This window comes from Diorhabda sublineata, chromosome 10 (assembly GCF_026230105.1).
Source record: "Diorhabda sublineata isolate icDioSubl1.1 chromosome 10, icDioSubl1.1, whole genome shotgun sequence".
In the NCBI taxonomy this organism is placed as follows: Eukaryota; Metazoa; Arthropoda; class Insecta; order Coleoptera; family Chrysomelidae; genus Diorhabda; species Diorhabda sublineata.
The window spans coordinates 14,138,458-14,159,268 of NC_079483.1; the positions used below are offsets into that span (position 1 = coordinate 14,138,458).

Below are 20,811 nucleotides of genomic sequence, written 5' to 3' on the forward strand. Positions count from 1 at the left end.
ATTTATTGTTATCTTAATTATGTATGTATAATATATAATGGAATAAATTAAATTTTAGCGTTATTAAATGCTATGTAAAAAAAACCTGAAATAGGTCGATTTTTATTCTTAAATTGACAATTTACAGTATGAAAATATTATCCCCTTTCAGCACTCTCGCAATTTTTAATAATAAATAACCTGATCAACCCATTTCGCAGCCTACAGTTAGCAAAATTGAAAAAAGTTTCGTGAAGCTGGATATGTAAAAATTATTGAAAAACCAGATAGAAATGTTCAATTTACTAATGTAAAAAAGTTAGATGTACTCCCAGAGATTGAAGAAAATCCGCATAAGACAATACGAGAATGATGTGAGTAAATCATCTATTTTGAGGGTTTTGTATAAAGAAAAATACCACCCTTACAAAATTCAGTTCGTTCAGGAGTTACATGGAGATGATCCTGATAGAAGACAAGAATTCTGTGAATTGATGATGGATGGAATGAACGCAGATTTGCAGATAATAAACAATACAATAAAATATCTGATTAAGCGTTGTTTCATTTAAACGAAACGATTAACAAACAGAACTGTAGATATTGGAGCAGAGATAATTCTCACTGGATGTGTGAGGGTCACACTCATTATCCCAAAAAAGTGAACGTTTGGGCTACTATCATTATCATATTTAAATATGCCACATATGACATTATCAAAATGTCACATCTTAAAAATGAATTTTTTCAGTCATTATTGCACCAAATTTTATAAAAAAAAACTTCATATCGCTGAACAGAGGACTAAAATTCTTTTCCGACTCCCTTTCTTATTTAAAATTTTCGAGAGGGTGCTGGAGGGGGATAATATTTTCATACTGTAAATTGTCAATTTAATAATAAAAATCGACCTATTTCAGTTTTTTTTACATAGCACATAATAACGCTAAAATTTAATTTATTCCATACATATGGATCGCATTGTATACAGTTATAACTGAAAGTATTTATGAAAAGAAAAAGAAATTCAATTTTAAAAAGGATGTCGCATTAGTAGATAGAAAAATTGAAATTTGTATTTGAAAGACTTTGTTGAAACAATTGGGAAGTTCTACGCATATGCCCCAGCGCGCTGGGGCATAGTGGGACGAACCTATGCATTTGTTGGCATATATGTAATACTTCGATATGGCCATTTCTTAAGTGGAAGCTGTTCCGACTAAGTAAGATAGAATGATAACGATTTATCTATCCTCCAGCTCGGTTCTGCGCATTCTCAAGCATGCGCAATCTGAACGAGGTATCTAGAACGAATGAGAAAATAGTATATTGTCGGCACCTTAATAGTGGGACATTCTTTCCCGTTTAAACTGTCCATATAGAAGTATCACATATATGGACCTAGAGCCAATATCTAAAAGTTCGAATTTTCTCATAATTGTGGCAATAAGGAGGGCGGCAACACTGAAGGTAATTTAGATTTACCAAGCACATTCATGACACTTTATGGGCGCAGGAGGGCACAGGAGGAAAAGATAAAAGCACAACTTCTCAAAAGGGTTTTAGAAACCTAAATGTTAGAACAAGAGTCCGTAACATTGTTTCGCTACATTTGCCTGGAGCTGTACGAAAAGCTATGAATTTCCAAAACTCTTTTGAGGCTTGCCCTTATCTGGATTTAAATTTATGAAACGTTTAACAACTACTAAAGTGTCCACTTTCATAACCAAAACCCAACGAATTTCCAATATTTATGTACTACCCTTTACCCACCTTACGATTGCCCATGGTTCTTCTTACCTTGTTCAGTGAAATTAAATAATGGGGGGAGTTCGTTTCCATTAGGTAGGCGAGTATTTGGTTCTCTCAATTCGTTGAAGAAGTTGTGTGCGCAAGCCTGAAGGGGGGTAATTCGCGAAGATGGCGTATATTCTAACAATTTCGCTACCAATTCAATTGCTTCCGGCGGTGTACGTGCTCGAAATACCTGCAACAAATTATTATTCAATTTGAAAATAAAAAAACAAACCAATCGATTGATGCAAAGTATAAACCAACTGTTAATAGATATTTCTTTATCTGTACATTATAAAAAGTAAAACAATTTTTTTTCAGCTTCTAGATGTTGGGGCAGTCGAACCAATATAAATCACCATTTTCAAATTTTTGTGTAGTTTATTTTGTGCGTACACACTCAGAATTCACCTCATTAGATGCATTGAGTTTGTTGGACCTATTATCTTGTTTATAACACGCTTTTATTAGTTTCACTTGTACACTACCGGCTAATAATTTTAAGATCACATTAAAACAATTTAATTATCTATCGGATATCTTAAGAAGTCATTATTTTATATACCCCCAAGTTATTGGATAATAAACTTGTATTGTTTTCAAATACCGACAAACTCTGCGTTGGAGCCAGTGGGTGGAGTCGTATTATTAATTTTATGATGTGCTAATAACTAATTGCTTCGTCTATCGGTCAGTAATAAAAACTAGCTTCTAAAAGCATGTACTTCCGACTTATTATTACCTCTGGTTACATGGGTTTGTTCATAAACAATCTCAATTTTTCTAAACTGAGTAGCGAGCGAAATTAGCAGTGAATTACGTTCTGTCATCGTTGTTTTACATAATGAAGCCAAATCCGATCGTGATAGCTTTACAATTGAAGTTATCGAATCGACAGGCAGTTTTCAAGATCGTCCACGCTTGGAAGGTCGAGAGCTACGAGTACAATGTCAAGTGAAGATAATTTACTTGTTGATACAATAAGGGCGAAATAGTGGCTTAACAGTATCGAAATCTGCGTTTAAATATACAAAACCCGAGTTAAACCGTGATAGATAAAAAAATATATGAAAAATGAGATAAATAAATTCAATGCTTACAAACGTTTGCCAAACATTAACTGATTTTTTCTATAAATAATGTGATTATAAGTAAAAATATATTGTATATATGTGTCTGTAAATAAATTTTTACAAACAACTTATACATTTTATTACACTTCATTCCCACCGGTTTAACAAATGGTAAGATACAAGTATAGTTCTTCCAATATTAATCGCAGGAGACAGTTATGCGAGGAACAATCAATATTTCACGTCACTAATACCAACTTAAGAAATGAAAAATAATGTTTACTCCCCATATAAAATTCGGGAGCATCTAACAAACCGTAGCTCCATCTCGCCAGCAGCGCAGAATCGGGAAATTGCATTTAGAAAATACCAAAAAAAAGTGCTTTTTAGGTGCTAATTTGATGCCAAGTTCAAAAATTAAGTGCTCTGTAATTTTCACAGCAACGGAATACCCAAAGTTGCGGTGCTGGGAAAATATGATGCTAGCAACGCAATGAAAATAATTACAATACATTAATTGTTGAGGTGTTGAATTCACAAGAGGTATTATGAAAAGTAGGTTAGGTTAAGTTAATTTAGGTTAGGTTAGATTACGTTAGGTGTTATGAAAGTAGAAGCCGTCCGAGGTATTAAAAATAAATTTATAACTTTATTACTTATTTGCACACTTTCACGATAATGACTGTTCAACACCTAATAATCACATTATTTTATTACCTCATCAATCAATGTAATTATTTTCTTTGCGTCGCTAATATCACGTTTATCTAGCACCACAACTAATTAGCACCTAAAAAGCACCGAAGCTGTCGAAATGCGTATATACACAATTTCTTTGAAATATTCCTGCTAGACAGTCTACGAGAAGCAGTGGCGTGGCTTTGCAAGATTTGTTTAATTCATAAATTTCTATAAATAAGTAGAAATATGGAGTTCTTCAGACCAAGGGCAAATAAAAACAATAAAATTGCACAATGTAGTGAGAATAAAGACAGGTTTGAATTTAATAATGAATATTTAGATATACAAACACAGCAAATTATTGCAAATATATTCGAATGTTTGAAAAAGGAAAGTATTCAGTAATCTGATAATGCCAGCATGATAAGAATTGCTGAATTAACTAGAGTAAATAAATTTTCCATTTATCGATTAGGCACGAAAGGAGTTGCTGTGGATCATTCACAGAACCAAAAAACATGTAAAGAAAAACTGAAATCAGTTGTCAAAGCTACTCAAGATTTTATACGTAGGACAATTTATAGTTTACTAGTTGACCCGGCAAACGATGTTCTGCCATATAAATTATATCTACGAAATATTTTTCTAGTTCAATACAAATAACTAACTTACTTTATAAGTATGCAGGGATGTAGTTGTAATCGAAAGCGTTGTAGATAATGAAGTTAAAAAAATAAAGATTAATCTCTCACAGCAATAGAATGTACAATATTCTTGGTTAGTCCATATTTAGCCAACACAAACAAACGGGATGGTTTTCCCAAGCGAGAGCATGCCACATATAGTTGTCCGTGGGAAAAGCATGGTGTTTCTAAATCTAAGCCACATACAGACAATGTATGGCGTCACAGCAAATGCCAATCTAATTGGGAATTGAGTGCGTTTGAATTCAATTGGCACATCTGTAGGAATCGTAGGGACTCGTGGCAGTTTTTTATTAATTCTTTAATGACTAATCGTGTGCCACTACACAGCCGTGGTGTGGTGGCATGTCTGATAAATCCCATGAATTTAAAAACTCAATTGGATAATTCATACTTTCGTTGGTATCGTAAACTACATCGATACATTTGAATGACTACAAGTCCCCAGGCAACAACTTTTGTATCTTTAAATTTTAGCCCATTGACGTCCACATTTTTTGCTGCCTAAATCGCTCTTTCTGTCAGCCACTTATGATTTTCATATTGTGTGTGTACATCGGGAAATATGTTATCGACGAGAGTATTATACATCATTCAGTATTTTCATGTAGCAACTTTCCCATCGGCAATATCTAACAGTGGTTTCGACGGATGAATCCTGAAGCATTTGAACGCGCATGTTCACCGTCAGTTGTACTTTTTCAACATTACGCCAGAGTCGCGATAATTTTAAGCAAGCCTTGATTTCATCGGCGTACGTTGAATGTGGAATAACGAGAAGTGATTGTCTAAAATCTTTTGAAAGGAGTAACAAAGTACCGCCAAATAGTTTATCGTTGTTTTTTATATCCTTTAATGTCCTCTGTGCCATAATGCATTGATCCCAGATAATAATTTTACTTTGTTTCAGCACTGGCTATAGACTATTGTTTTTTTATGTTGCACACTGCATCTGAATTTCTTTGAATGTCCAATGGCAGCTTAAATGATAAATGAGCTATTCTGCCTCCATCTAATAAAGTTGCTGCGATGCCAAAAGATGTAACGACCAATGCGATTACATTTTTTATAGTATCTCGGCAAGAAGTAGCGAAATAAGGAACGTTTTGCCAGTTCCACTTGGTGCATCCAAAAAAAAAAATCTTGCGGAAACTGCCAATCATATCTGTGGACAAGCTTTTCAATGCCTAAACTTTCAGTACCAATACAGTCCAAAACAGACCTTGAAACTTCTGGAAATTCCGTAGACAAAGCAGTAATGGTGAATTCTAACAACTCGTTAAACCAGATCATCTGAAATGACAGATTTGCGTCCTTTGCCTCCTTAATCATGTACATCATTACGGCCATCTTTAAACTATCGATACTATTCACACACAAAACCATCACTCATAAAGTTTTCCCTCTACACACGACTCATTCTCCGATAGATTTCTGCAGCACTACTGACGCCCGAATGTCAATAAAGGCGGAGTGTGTAGTGCGAAAACTTCGCAATAGCTAACAGCGCTTTCTTCTACTCGCGTAGCATTTGCACGGAGCGATAGGAGGTTGAAAATAAAACGGCCCTCGTATAAGATACCAAACCAAATAAAAGTTTCTGCAAGAAAACAATTTCTCACATGGCTAGACCAGGTGAATAGGCTGTGTGTGCAGGTGTATTGACATGGTGGAAGTTTCAGTCTCCGGTGTGTCACAAATCGATCTTTTTGACAAACATTGATACGTTATCTTCTTGGCACAGGTATTTTCAAAAGTTTTATCGATTCAGACAGTTGACGGACGTCCACTACGAGATTTGTCATCAATCTACATGCAGCTACGTCAACACCACGGACAGCATAGAATTGGTTTTGAGTTGCGTGATCTAACGTCTCGAGAAAGATACGCATACTACAAAATCTCCGTTCCCGGCAATACCGTTTCGGTTATTATTGGGTCCAAGTGATAAGATCTGATGGTATGAGTAAAATTTAGAGTGTTTCATAATAAGGGAGTTGATAAATTTCTACGGTTGGAAGTTTTTAACCTATACCTATATTTATTAATGATAATACAACAAAAGGATGAATTTGTTATGATGAAAGTCGAAGACCTACTGGCAACACATCACTTTCTATAGTAAACATGAATCTTATTTCTTGCACTAATACAGCAGCTTTCTAATTTGAAGCTAACTATCATAATTCTAATTGATATCATTTAAATTCATAGAGAGGGCATATCTGAATAGCAACTATACTTTGTTTTCAGATAACTTGGTATCTGTATTTTATAAAAAAGTTTTTTTGGTATATCTTATAAATGATAATTTTTTTTTGATTGAGATTGAAGAAGGCTCAAAAAAATAATATGTACAATGAATGAAGGAGAAACCACTTAAATAGAAATAGTGTTGCGTTTCTCAATATTTCAGTATTCGGGCCCCAATTGTCACAGTGCCCTTTTACTCTTCTTTTTTATATAATAATAAAATACAACTTATTATAAACTTGAAATTTTTGATAAGAGTATAAGCCACCCCACGACTATCATCATGAAACTCTATACTTAGACTATTGATGATTCGATAAATCGATTAATCATATCTATTTTGTGCGGAAACATTTACTTCCGGAGATACCGGAAGTGGCTATTATCTCAGGCTAATAGATATCGAACCATGGACAATTTTGTTCGATAGATCTCATCAAAAGATTATGTCTGTGTTGAAAAGTCATGATGATTTACGCACGTGCAGAAGAGTTTCTGTGAAAAAAGAATGCAAATGCATCATTTTAACCAAAAAAAGCATGTCGCTTCAGAAATCATAATTCATACAGACGGCTGTCTAGCCTATCGATGCCTCAGCAATGAAGGCTACACTCATGAGTGGGTCAATCATAAAGAAAGATTTGTTTCAGATAACGAGGTTCATACCCAAAGAATTGAGGCCAGCTGAAGACCTCTGAGAGCATTCTTTCGCGTTACGCATGTACCTTCAGAAGATTGGGACGACAGAATCATAGAATATACATGGCGACGAGAATGTCGTAAATCAGAACCAAAAATAGACATTAATAGAAGAAATATAAAAAGATTTTCAAATATAAAAGTTATAGATTTGAGTCCAATTAAATGGTCACTTCCGGTAACTCCGGAACTAAATTCCGCTTAAAATAGTTATGATAAATCAATTTGTTGTAATATCAATAGTCTATGTATAGAGTTTCATGATGATTATTGTGGGGTGGCTTATCATACTTGTGCCAAATTTTTAAACTAATAAATATATTAATGACTTTTTGCCAAGGAAAATATCTTGATATTCTGTAACAGTATGACATGAAAGACAGAAAAGATGGACAGAATATTCTCCGAAAAATTGGCGTTGATTGTATTTTAATACGTGTTAAAATAACGGTAACAAAAGATGATTCGATTCGTATTGATCGTTCTAGCAACTTTGGTTTGATATAATGAGGATTCAACCATCCAAAGTGCAAGTCTCTACTTTTTGATACAAGTTAATTTCAGCATACACTTATACCAAAGATGTCTGTGAAGTTTCCGACCTAACAAAGAAACAAGAGATTTTTCTCATAATCATTTTGATTTTTTACTCTTTTCAAGTCCAGCGATGATGCTCCCTAACCTAACTTTTTTAACCCTTCAAATAATAGCTGTAGTCTTTTTTTATCAAAAAAGGCGTTTACGTATAAAGTGAGTCTTTAAGAAACGGGAAAAAGTGGATGGGTACCAGAGCTGGTAATTACGGAAATACTCCCTTTACCTTATAAAAGGATGATGCGTCATACTCTTCTGTTATTGTTTAACCGTTTTGAAGACAGCCCTTGAACAGAATCCTATATCTATCCCAGAATACGGTCGCCATCATATTTCCAGCCGATAAAACCGTCTTGGCATGCTTTGAAACAGAATCGCCCTTTGTAATCGATTACTTTGACTGTTTTTTTGTCAAGGAATTTAGTGGTGGATCTGGGTTTCATCTACAGCTATGAATCAGACGTATTTTGTTTAAACCACGTCAATAAGGCATGGAATATGTTCATTAGAATTCGCTTTTGGATAAAAGTGAGCTAACGTGGGAGCCATCAGGCTGATAGATTTCGCATACGTAATTTTTTTTTTTTCATGTCACCGTAATATCTTCACGTTATCTACTTAGTCCCGAATTTTTTCAAATAAGAATATGTTTTTTTAATGTTAATATAACAACGTGATTTGAAATTTTTTTAAATATTCTCACTAAATATTCTTAAATATGTAATAAATTTTAGGTAAATATATTTTTTTGAGACCTTTTCAATTTTTTCGAGATATTTTTTTCTTCTTAAAAAAATTCAAAACCAAAACTTCCAAAAGTATCTTAACCAAATGTTTCAGTTTTTTTTCCTTCTTTAATCAAAAGAGCTACAAAGAGATTTAGTAAAAGTTTTAAAAAAATTGATATTATTATAAATTCAAATCTTACTGTATTCGCTAATGGTGGTATGGAAATTATTTGATGTGCTTTTATTAGAATTAAGGATTCATGTTTAAAAAGCTTAATGCAATTAAGATTAGTAAAATGATCTTAGTCCACACTTGGACTTACACGTATTTTTTGATGATTTGTGCTGTCAAACGGCATCGACATTCTTGTTAACATAAACTGCAAAAAACAGATTTTTGTCGTTAATGCTTGTATTGATTTTTTTACAAATTAATTCTGTTTACTAAACTAATACATTGACATATCTTATTTTTCAGTTTTTATTTAAATAATGAATGTGGGGTGCCAATCTCAATTAAACAGCTTTATATAGGTAATTATCAATGTATTTGAAAACTCATCCATTAATATCCCTTAAATTTTTAAATGTTTAAATTATAATGAAATGTTAGAATCCATTACGCTTTCCATTATTTAGCTTCATTGTACTTGAATAAACTGAAAGCTATGAGTAATGAGAAGTTAACAATGTGATGTCACAAGGTTTGATGCGATTTATAATTTTACGGGTTGCATGAAAATCAGCCCTGATACCATTCTTGACGATTCCCATGTAAAATGACCACCTGAATCCAAATATAACCTCAGTTTTTCCTTACTAAGTGAGGGACATCGCCTACTTATTTCTCACATATTTTTTACTACAACTTCTAGTCATTTAACATCCGAAAGTAGGTAATAAAATTAGTAGCAAAATGGCAACATTATTACTAAATAAAAGTATATATAGAAACTACAATAAAAAAAATAGAAATAAAAATATAGAGCAACAGTTAAGTTAGGTTAGGTGTATTCAATGCAAGACGATGACGCTATCAATACCACATGCGCACAGGTTCGCAGAGAAATTTACGACAAGCTTAAACTTGCATTACACTTCTCGTTATACTAGGTTGGTCCCAGGAGAACCTGGCCCAACGATGTTCGATAAATTCGATAATCTTTTTAAAATAAGAATCGTCAAGCTCCCAAAATTATCCCACGCGCTTCCTAACAAACTTTGCCTGCAGATGGAACGGTCTTTCACTTCTTTGCAGCCGGTTCTCCCTTTTCAGTCCATTGGTTTGTTTCGGGTGTGAAGTGATAGACCAATGTTTCGTCCTTGGTTATGAAACGGCGCAAAAAATCAGCTTTATTTCTGTGAAACATCATCAAACACTAGATGTAAACAATTTCACGACGCTTTTTTCATTCCGTTATGAGTAAAAGCAGTACCGATCTTGCGCGTAGCTTTGTTATGTCGAAATTTTCATATAATATGCGATGTATACCACTATTTGAAACGCCTACTGTATACCACTTTAAGTCGACGATCATCTAGTACCGCTTTGTGTATTTTCTTCAGCATATCTGGAGTCGTCACCTCATTTGGTCGACCACTGCGATGCTGGTCTTTACAGGTCGTAAGGCTTCGTTTAAACTCTGCTACTGATATTTTACTGTTGATAACGAAGGAGCAGTCACACCCAGTGTAGATTCTAGTTCAGCTTTTATATGGGTTGTGCTAAAGCCTTTCAATTAAATGTATTCAAACGTCTTCAAACACATGCTTTATAGATCTAATAAATTGATATTTTCAAAGCAACTACCGCCAATTCCAGGTCAGGCCAGGTACTTCTGGGACGATCGTTCGAAACAAACATTACACCGTACGGAACTGGCCTCTTCGACAAAATTTTACCCCTGGTCATAAAAATGTCATCTTCGATCCGAAGAAATATATTAACTTGTCACCATTGCAAATCAAACTTGAATTGATCAAGCAGTTTTGAAAGCAATGGACTAGACATATGACGCAATTACATTTTTCACCTAATGTAAAGTAAAAAATGTATCCAATAATAAATTGTTGGATGCATTTGGAAGCATTGAAATTGCTAGATGTAAGAGTAGCTTAAATTGGGATAAAGGGCCAGTTCCTTACAGTCCTTACCCATAGTTTACTAGTCAAGAAATAAATGTGAAAATTCCCGCTAAGGACGTTTTCCTGCTGGAATTAATTTTCGCGGTAGAAAATTTATTGGTGGGAAAATTTAATATAAAGCAGGTAAGTCAAGTCATTAGGTTTTAGTTCACCTTCAGCCTCCGAAGATGATAACTTGGTTAGCGAAACGCGGATCAGTCAGTGCTATTGTGAATGTAAGTGTAATGGTGGTATAAACAGTGTATTCGGTTAGTTTTCATACGAATATAACCGGTGGTTTCTGATATAAATGTAGACTTAGCTCATTATTATGTTATTTTTTGTTGACATTCTAAAAAATTGAACTATTTTCAAAATGGTAGCTATGGAGTAGTTATTATGCATGCTATTAATAATAATAAGCATAATGAATAACCAAGTGGGTGTAGCGTACTTTTATGTTTATTAAATAAATTATTTAAACTGTTTAAATAAACATTAAATTAATTGATTAAAAGTGCAGTAGAGAGCGGGCAACAGAAAATTATAGGCCTTAAAATTGACCATTGTCATAACGCTAGAGTTGTTTAATTGGGCCTTAACCGAGGGTTCATTAGTCAGTACCCAAAATACCACTCATTCTACACCATAATGTAGACACTACACCATTCAAGACAGTTAACTATCAATTGTTCAACGTCAACAGAAAATATAAGTTACTTTAAAAAATAAATACCTGTTGCCATGGATGTGATTTGATTTGGGGAAACTTGAATTCCGTGTAATTTGGATTCATTTCTTTGATCTGCTCTTTAGTCGGTGTTCCCAACACTTTGATAATCTCAACCAATTGATCAACGCCGGAGTCTCCGGGAAATATAGGCTGACCTAAGAGGAGTTCTGCTAAAACGCATCCCGCACTCCATACATCAATTTTTGTCGTATAATCAATAGCACCAAATATTAATTCAGGTGCTCTGTAGTACCGACTGCATATGTAGGAAACGTTTGGTTCGCCTTTCACAAGATGCTTTGCACTGCCGAAATCACATAATTTTAATACTCCAGTTTCTGGATCTAACAACAAATTTTGTGGTTTGATGTCCCTATGACATATACCTAATGAGTGAATGTAGGCTAATGAACGAAACAACTGGTACATGTACAACTGAAACAAAAAAAAATTATCAATGACAATCACAAAATAAGTTTAATAAAATAAAAGTTTTATGTAACAAGTATTTAAAGTAGCCTTTCTTCGACGAATCTGAATATTGTCGAAAAAATGCCTTTACACACAAATTGTATACAATATTTTTTCTACTAGAGAAAATTTTATCAAAATACAGAAGTTCAATGATAATTTTCTTTACGCACTAGTGCGAAAAATGAATTTAATTTTTCATTAGAAAAAACTATAAAGCTATTATTGATACCTTATATAGGTATTTATTAATATTTTGAACATTGTAAATCATAAAATATGAGATCCATCATTGTTAGCCCCAGTGAATTTTTTTTACAAAAAATCTATTTTTTGAAAATAAGTTGTTTCCGCTTGGAACCACTTTTGAGAGATTTAGAAAAATTTTGGAAAAAGTCATTTGAAACAAAAATTAATGTATTCTTACCTTGATAAAGCTAATAGGTATGGTTTGTTTCGATTTGCTGTAGTGACGTGCCACTTTATAAACTGTTTCAGGGATGTATTCCAAAACCAAATTCAGGTACACCTCATCTTTCTAAAACATTACATAATGTTGATTTATTTATAATCATTAATACAGTATGGCAACTACAAATAATGTTACAAGGAAGTTGTTTACTAGTGAAATGAATGTAAATAATAGAGGAATCCCGAAAGAATATAGATGTTCTTGAACCTGAATGCTTCGTATCTAGATTTGTTTTCTCACAACAAATGTGATTTGAGGAACTACTTATCATAATTGCTTGTTTTAAGAATAAACTTACACAACTGGTACTATTTAGAGATTAGAGAAGTACCTGGCCCAACAAAAAAAAATTTGGACAAAAATATATTATTTTCAACGTAATCTCCTTTTAGCGATGTTCAATAAGTTCGATACTCTTTTTATAATAAGAATCGTCAAGCTCCTCAAACTAGTCATTAACTGTGGACAACACATCTTCATTGTTGGAAAATCTTTGACCACTGAGCCATTTTTTCAAGTCTGGAAACACAAAAAAATACGATAGGGCTAAATCTGGCGAATAGGGTGCATGGGGCAGCAATTGAAACTTAAATTAATTAATTTCGACCATTGCAATAACGGATGTGTGAGCTGGTGCCTTTTTCCCTGTTTTCTTCGCTCAAATGCTGCGATAAGTTCGCATAATAGTCGTTGTTGATAGTTTTTCCATTTTCAAAATAGTCAATAAAAATTGTCTCCCATCCGCATTCCAAAAAACCCACGCCATGACCTGTAGATGGAAGGGTCTTTCTCTTCTTTAGAGCCGGTTCTTCCTTTTCCATTGTTTTGATTGTTATTTTGTTTCGGATGTGAAGTTTTGGACCCACGTTTCATCCATGGTTATAAAACGGCGCAAAAATAAGGCTATATTTCTGTGAAACATTGCCAACCACTCGATGGAAACAATTTCAAGACGCCGTTTTCGTTCCATTGTGAGCAAACGCGGCACCTATCTTGCGCACAGCTTTCTCATATTCCAAATTTTAGTTAACATGTACTGCACTTTTTGAAATGCGTACTATGTCTGCTAGGTCGCGCACTTCAATTCCCCAATCATCCAGTACCGCTTCTGGTGGATTTTCTTCAACATTTCTGCAGTTGTCACCTCATTTGGTTGACCACTGAGATGCTGGTCTTCGCAGATCGTACAGCCTTATTTAAACTGCTACTTAATTTTTTACTGTTGCTAACCAAGGAGCAATCTCACCCAGAATAGAATCCAGTTCAGCTTTTATATTGGTTGGAATAAGGCCTTTCAAATAAATGTGTTGTATCACATAATGATGACCAATGTTTTCCATGTTTACAAATTCACTGAAAACGTTCACTATTGATGGCTGCCAAACAAATATTAAACAACGTGGCGTCTTCAAACTTCAGGCCAGGTACTTCTGGGACTATCCTCGTTAAGAGAGGGTGGTTTGAAAAAAAATTTAAATCTAGATCACACTCCTGTCGAGTCAAGAGAGGAGTAACACTAAGTTATTGTTTAATAGAATTAAAGTCATTTAGTGAAATAGTGTGAAAAGAGAAATTATACATGAAGATATAAAGGAATACATGAAAGATTTAGACGTACAAAAATTAATTTAATTATAATGAAAAAAGGAAATTATGAATATAATAAAATCTATATAAACCTAAAATGTAGCACTAAAATTTCAAAATTTGTAACTTATCAATTACAGCTTTGAAAATATACTCACAAATCACTAAAGAATAAATTAATACTTTATTTTCATTTAGAATTTTGGTATTGCATATACGTTTCAAGTTTTATGTTCACTTTTTTAAAAATTGGGAATATGTTTCTTAAGCTTAATAGTGCAATATTTTTAAAACTTCATTTTAATTGAAACAAAGGTCAAAAATTGGCAAATTTATATCTCTTGAATCCAAAATTCCACTCCATTTTGTGCTACTTTTAAAAAATGAAACTTTTAGCACATGTGTTTCAAACTTTACAACATGTACTGATATAGTGGTATGAACTGGGGCAAAATATAAAATAAATTTCGCTCCATTAACAAAAATATTTTTTTTAAGATTAAGAAATTATTAACGAAACTTTATTATTCAATGTAGATGATTTGTGAGTATGAACCTGTAAGTAAGCGAGCCAAAAACCATCTTTAACTGAATGTGTTGGACTATATAGCTAATTAACTTGAAATAATAATATAGAATTAAGTAGGATAAGGACAGGAAGAAACAATAACGGACCGTGAGGCATTATATTACCAAGCAATGGAAAAATGAGTGTCCATAAAATCTCTTCCAGGAAAAAATTTAATGTTACCATGATTAGTAATGTACCAATGAAGTGTCAAAAATAATTAAGAGCAGCTAGGGTAGACTAAATAGGAGTATGTGATTAGGGTTTATGAGTCAGGAAAATGCTTAACAATTCAAAAATATTTAATAATGGACAATAGCTGAAACATGCAAGAACTATTTAAGAATCACTTGATTTTAAGAAGCAAGGATAGGAGTAGCCTAGTAACAATTATATTTTAAATAAGATCAGCAATAGATAAATATGAATACCAGTAAATATTGTAAAATAGTAGAAACTCTGAAAATATTGAAATGAATCAAATACAAAGAAAAGTGGATATTCATCAGAGTAAAGTTGATAGCTGTTAACGTGGAATTGACGTGATATTGATATGTGGCTATTACTGGAACTTTTATTTACCATTACACATTTATAAATAAAACTACAGGCACCTGAGAGGAAGACGTCCACACATTGATTAGAAGCATAGGCATCATCTTGAAATAATCAATCGAATACTTTATTATTCAGTAACTGGAAGATGTCGAAGAAAAATAGAACATGCGGTTCTGTTAATTTACACTGAGTATAATTTTTTAATGGTTACTGGAATTTAGGGGGGTTATAGTGCAGGGAATTTTGAAATTTATCTTCATTTATTTATTTTTTTATTGAAATGACATAAAATTACTATTTTTGGATTTTTAAAGGATCTATTTATCAAGTAAAAGCAATAGTAAGAAATTGACAACAAAACAGTCATAATAATAATAATTAGTGTTTGAATTTCGAATTTTTTCGTAACCATTAGGCGGAGGACGCGGGGAGGGGTCGGCGTTGGCATCGTCATTCATGCGAATTATTTAGTCGCGATGTCGCAGTGGACGGGTGAACAACGTGCGTATTTCAAAGCCGATGATTCGTGTGCAATTACTCGTCGAATATTTTGTTCGCGTTACAATATTCGACGGTTACTTGACGCATCAAGTGAAGATTCGATCATGAATGCGAGGGTTCCGAACAACAAGTTCAGCAGAAAACAACCCACGACCGGGTTCCAGCAGATCGTCGAGAACGAATGCGAACATTGATCTCGTCGCGGTGAGTTTGTGCGATCATCCGTGTCATTGTGTTCGCAAGAGAGCGGCCGCCGTGGGGCTTCCAAAAATTATAGTGCACCAAATATTAAAGAAGGATCTTAAATTTCATCCATTTAAAATTGAATTGTGCAAGCGCTTAAGGCCTAATGATCACAATATGCGTAAAAATTTCTGTGAGACGATGTTGGAGTGATTTCGCTCAGTGAACACTATCTTCTGGAGACATGAAGCCCATTTTCATTTGAATGGAAGTGTAAACAAGCAAAATTGTCGTTATTGATTCCCTAAAAGACAAAACCTCCGCTTAAAACATCAACAGCCACTTCACGGACCCAAAGTGACGGTTTGGTGTGCGTTGTCAAGCAGGGGAATAATAATTAGACCCTATTTTTTCGAAAATCTTCAAGGGCAAGCAATTTCCGTACACGGTGTTGCTTTATAGGCGAATGCTTAACGATTATTTATTTCCAATATAAAGAGAACATCCTGCCTTCACTTCACAGACATGGTTTCAGTAATATAGCGCCACGCCATACACTGCTAGGCAGACCATGGCGCTGCTTCGTGATTTCTTCCCTAGCAAATTGATAAGCCGTTTCGGTGACATCCCTTGGCCACCCAGTTCTCCGCATTTTACCCTCATGGAGTTGTTTCTGTGAGGGTATCTCAAAAGTAAAGTATACGAAACATGCTCAGCAACAATATCTGAATTGAGAAAAAATATCGTTCGCGAAGTCAATGACATTTCGGCGGCACTTCTCCAGCGAGTGGAAAGAAATACCGAAGCATGGTTCCAAGAACGTGTCCGACGTAACGGCCAACATTTGGACGATGTGATTTTTGAAAAATAGAACCCGCATTTGTCTACTTTATATTGATTAAAATTAGAAATGCATATGTTCTGTAGTTTTTCTGTTATATAGATTTTAAATTTTAATTTTGCTACCAATACATATCACAAAGTCATTAATACGATAAAAAATAAAACTGCATCCACACACCATAATATAACAAAAAACATACATTTAATAAATTTGAGTAAAGTTCATACTTTTATGTGAGAAATTTTTAATGTGAATTTGAATTATTAATATCAGGTAATACAATCTATTCAAAAATACATTATTCATACAAGTAGATCTAAAATGAAGAACATTTATTCGCTAGAGTAAAATAAAGTACGAGTACATGTATAAGAAATAGATCAACTCACCTTATCTCCACTAGAGTAAAAGAAATATTTGAGTTTAACTATATTACAATGTTCTAACTTCCGCATAATTTGTAATTCTCGGTTCTGGAACAAATCAAAGAATTATTTTAAAATAAATCTTCAACATTACAACAATATTTTTATCACTAAACTTATAAATACAGAACATATCTTGTCTGTGTACTTAGTAGAACGATTTTCTGGATAGTTTGAGCTATTTCTCTCATTCGAGAAGTAATCTACATACATAATACAAATAAGGATATTTTGTAACACGAAAATTTAACATGGGTTATTAGTGATAATACATAAATACGAGGATGGTCCCAGAAGTACCTGGCCCAACAAAGAAAGTATAAAAATTTTGTAAAAATATATTTAGTTTTCAACATAATCTCCTTTTAGCTCCATACACGTTTAAAAGCGATGTACAAAAGTTCGATACCCTTTTTATAACAAGCTCCTCAAAATAGCCAGTAACTGCTGATGTTATCCCTTCATTGTTAGAAAATCTTTGACCACCGAGTCATTTTTTCAAGTCTGGAAACATAAAATAATCCGAGTGGGCTAAATCTGACGAATAGGGTGCATGAGTAAGCAATTTAAGCTTTTATTCATTAACTAAGTCTATGAAAATTATCCCACGCGCATCCCAAAAAACCGACGACATGACTTTGCCTGCAGATGAAGCGGTATTTGTCTTCTTTGTAGCCGGTTCTCCCTTTTTAGTCCATTGTTTTGATTGTTCTTTTGTTTCGGGTGTGAAGTGATGAAAGGTGCAAAAATTCGGCTTTATTTCTCTGAAAAATTGCCAAACACTTCATGTAAACAACTTCACGACGCTATTATTGTTCCATGGTGCGTAAATGCGGCACCCATCTTGGGCACAGCTTTCACATGTCCAAATTTTTAGTTGATATGCGATATCGTACATCACTTTCATGTCTAGCTCGCGCACTTTCAGTCGACGATCATCCAGTACCGCTTTGTGGATTTATTTCAATATTTAAACATTTCTGGAGTCGTCACCTCATCGATGCTGGTCTTCGGAGGTCGTACGGCTTCGTTTATGCTACCCAATATTTTACTGTTGTTAACGAAGGAACAGTCACACCCAGTGTAGAATCTAGTTCAGTTTTTATATGGGTTGAGCTAAAGCCTTTCAAATAAATGTATTGTATCACGTAGCTATGATCAATTATTTCCATGTTTACAAATTCACTGAAAACGTTCACTATTGATGGCTGCCAAACATATGCAGTATAGATTGTGTACTTTCTCATACAGTGGTATTTTTGAAGCAACTTCAGTTATCTCTAGGTCAGGACAAGGACCATCCTCATAAAAAGAGGTGGTCTGGTCTGGTCTGGTGAGGAATAACACTAAGTTATTGATTAATAGTGCTTCATGTTACGTCGTAAACCTACTAATTCAACGAGATTTTCAAATTTCATCTGCAAAAACCGAGGTCATAATATCATTATAGTGAAAGTTATATATTAGAAATAGTGCTGATAGTAATATGCTAGTGCCAGAATTGATAAACACAAAAATCGAAGCAAGATGTTTGAAGTGTTTAAGCCAACAGACCTACCTAGAAGTTTCAAAGACTTGGTAACTTACGAGGATTGCTTCATAAGTTTTGAGTTATGGTAACACTGAATATGTCATAATTGACATCGCCATCATAAAGTTTGTTTCGTGCGATGATTTTCTATGACTTTCGACGTGGATTAAACCAACGGCAGTGTGCCGATCAACTCGCTTCTGTAAATTGCTGTAAACTAATATTGCAAGATCGTCATGTGACATACCGTGAGATTGAGGCATACTAAGGTATTAGTTCCACTCGCATACATTCAATATTTCATGAACATTTGACTGATTTGTTAGCGTTAGATACCACATAATTTGACAATCTCTTAAAAAAAGCTCTTGGTGGAAAGGAATGCCGAGAAAATTCAATAGCTGTACTTCAAAAGACGCCTATAATCATAAATTTATGTATATTGACCCGAACCTAAACACGCAGCCATAGTTCATACCGGTTCTATTCTATTTCTTTAAATCACGGAACAACTTATTACAAGTTCATGTAATGCTTCATTTGACCCATTTCTCGGATTGACTAAAGCATTTTTTTGATGAAATTGTACAGGACTAATCAAATGAAATAACATCCAATATCAATATTCAATTATAGTAATATTAAAAATAAAACAACATATCGATTTCTTGAATTTCATTCCATAAGACGTTCCGCTTCTTTCTCTTTCACTTTTAAGTACACTCAAAGGATTGTAAATATTTAAAAATGTACTTTGACTCTGGTAGGGACGATTTGGATACAAAGTCATATATTCTCTTCTTTGTTTTTATCGTTATTCACATTAAATATTTCAAATTTTTCAGCTATATAGCTAAATATAGCGAGAAGAGCAGATGTAAATATACAGGACGTTTGGCAATCAAAAACAAAGCGAATTAAAAGTTACGGTGTATTTTTATGATGAAAAAGTCGTTATTTTAGGTCTCGATCTTCGCACATCGTTGCGCAAATATTCCAATAACGTACTTTTATCTTCAAGTCAACCGTAGAGCTTATTTCACCGTTTTGAAACAAAACTTCAATATTCATGTTTCACGACAGAGACTGCAAACACGATCTCCGTAAAGCGACTATAGTAGCAGATTGACGGGTCCAAACTTGTAACTATTTGCTTAATACGTGGTATACATGGGAGAAAATGAGACACAAATATTCGCGGTGTATTTTTTATCTCGCCTCGTATTCATATGATCAGCATTTTACTCACCTTAAACCGTTTATCTTGCAGTACTTTTTTAATTGCTACTAACTCCGATGTTTCACATAATTTAGCTTGATAGACGACCCCAAAGCTGCCGTTTCCAATTACTTTGGTGTCAGTGTAGGATACCTCCTGTGGTCTGTCTGGCCCTTGGCCGGGAGTAGCTACAACAGTCGTCACTTTGCTTCCGTCTTTACCTAATTACAAAAAAAAACATAAATGAATTTTATGGATGCAGCAGATGCGAAAACTCACGTACAAGGGTTTTTCATATAATGTACCCACCCCTTATCAATTTCATTATAATATATCCGCTTCGTTTAGTTCTTTTAATTCATAATATCATGAGTCTACAATAATCGCGCAACGAAATCAAAGAGAGTTTACATGCTGTGTTTGATGACTTGTCTCCTTATATGACGAACGTGGTTTAATGAGATTAGCCACGTCCAAGAACCCCGAAAATGGCTACCATGGAGACTAACGTAACAAAAATCCACGATCTCGTATTGGCAGACCCCCTTTAGAAGATCCGCGAGGCATCTGAGGCAGTGGGCCTTTCACAAAGATCGTGTGCATGAAATTTTGTGCAACAGAAAGTGCCGTGGGACCATTTCAGATCAGTGCATGACGCCGATCAAGCGTAATAGAAGGACTTTTTACGTCGTTTAGTGACAGAAGATTAACAATTCAAAACGACTATGTTCTATTCCGTATTATTGGGCCGTTTCGACGCCCAATTAAAGAAAAAATAGCCCCACTTGGCGTAAAATGAGGTGTTTTCCAAATTGGACTACTGCCCCGTCTCTCCAATGTCTTCCTCAGCTTTGACCAAGTGCGACTTATTTTTGATTTCTAACATTAGAAAGTCACTCACCGGGAACATATTCGACTCGAATAAGGTCATCATCGCCACGGAAGCCTAGTTAAATGACTGGGAGCATCGTTGAGACGATTATATTAAACTAAAAGGAGACTACAGTTAAATAATATTGATACCTTTCATTATTTGATAGTTACGTTACATAAATAAGTAAGCGTCATTATAGTGAACACAGTTTATACT

The 20,811-nt window shown here is 34.2% G+C and overlaps 1 protein-coding gene across 4 annotated transcripts in view; it reads right to left on the reverse strand.

Annotated features, from left to right (window-relative positions):
• The window catches only part of LOC130449311 (glycogen synthase kinase-3 beta), a 67,858-nt gene that overhangs the window by 15,622 nt on the left and 31,425 nt on the right, over window positions 1-20,811 (reverse strand). For 2 of the 4 annotated variants that reach the window (XM_056787046.1, XM_056787047.1), the window contains exons 2-7: window positions 19,752-19,942; window positions 16,936-17,019; window positions 12,261-12,371; window positions 11,366-11,797; window positions 8,829-8,885; window positions 1,780-1,966 (exon numbers count right to left, since the gene is read on the reverse strand). In XM_056787046.1, coding sequence (XP_056643024.1) covers window positions 1,780-1,966; window positions 8,829-8,885; window positions 11,366-11,797; window positions 12,261-12,371; window positions 16,936-17,019; window positions 19,752-19,942 — 1,062 coding nt within the window. The remainder of the gene's footprint in view (window positions 1-1,779; window positions 1,967-8,828; window positions 8,886-11,365; window positions 11,798-12,260; window positions 12,372-16,935; window positions 17,020-19,751; window positions 19,943-20,811) is intronic. The other 2 variants (XM_056787048.1, XM_056787049.1) reach the window with 1 other exon arrangement.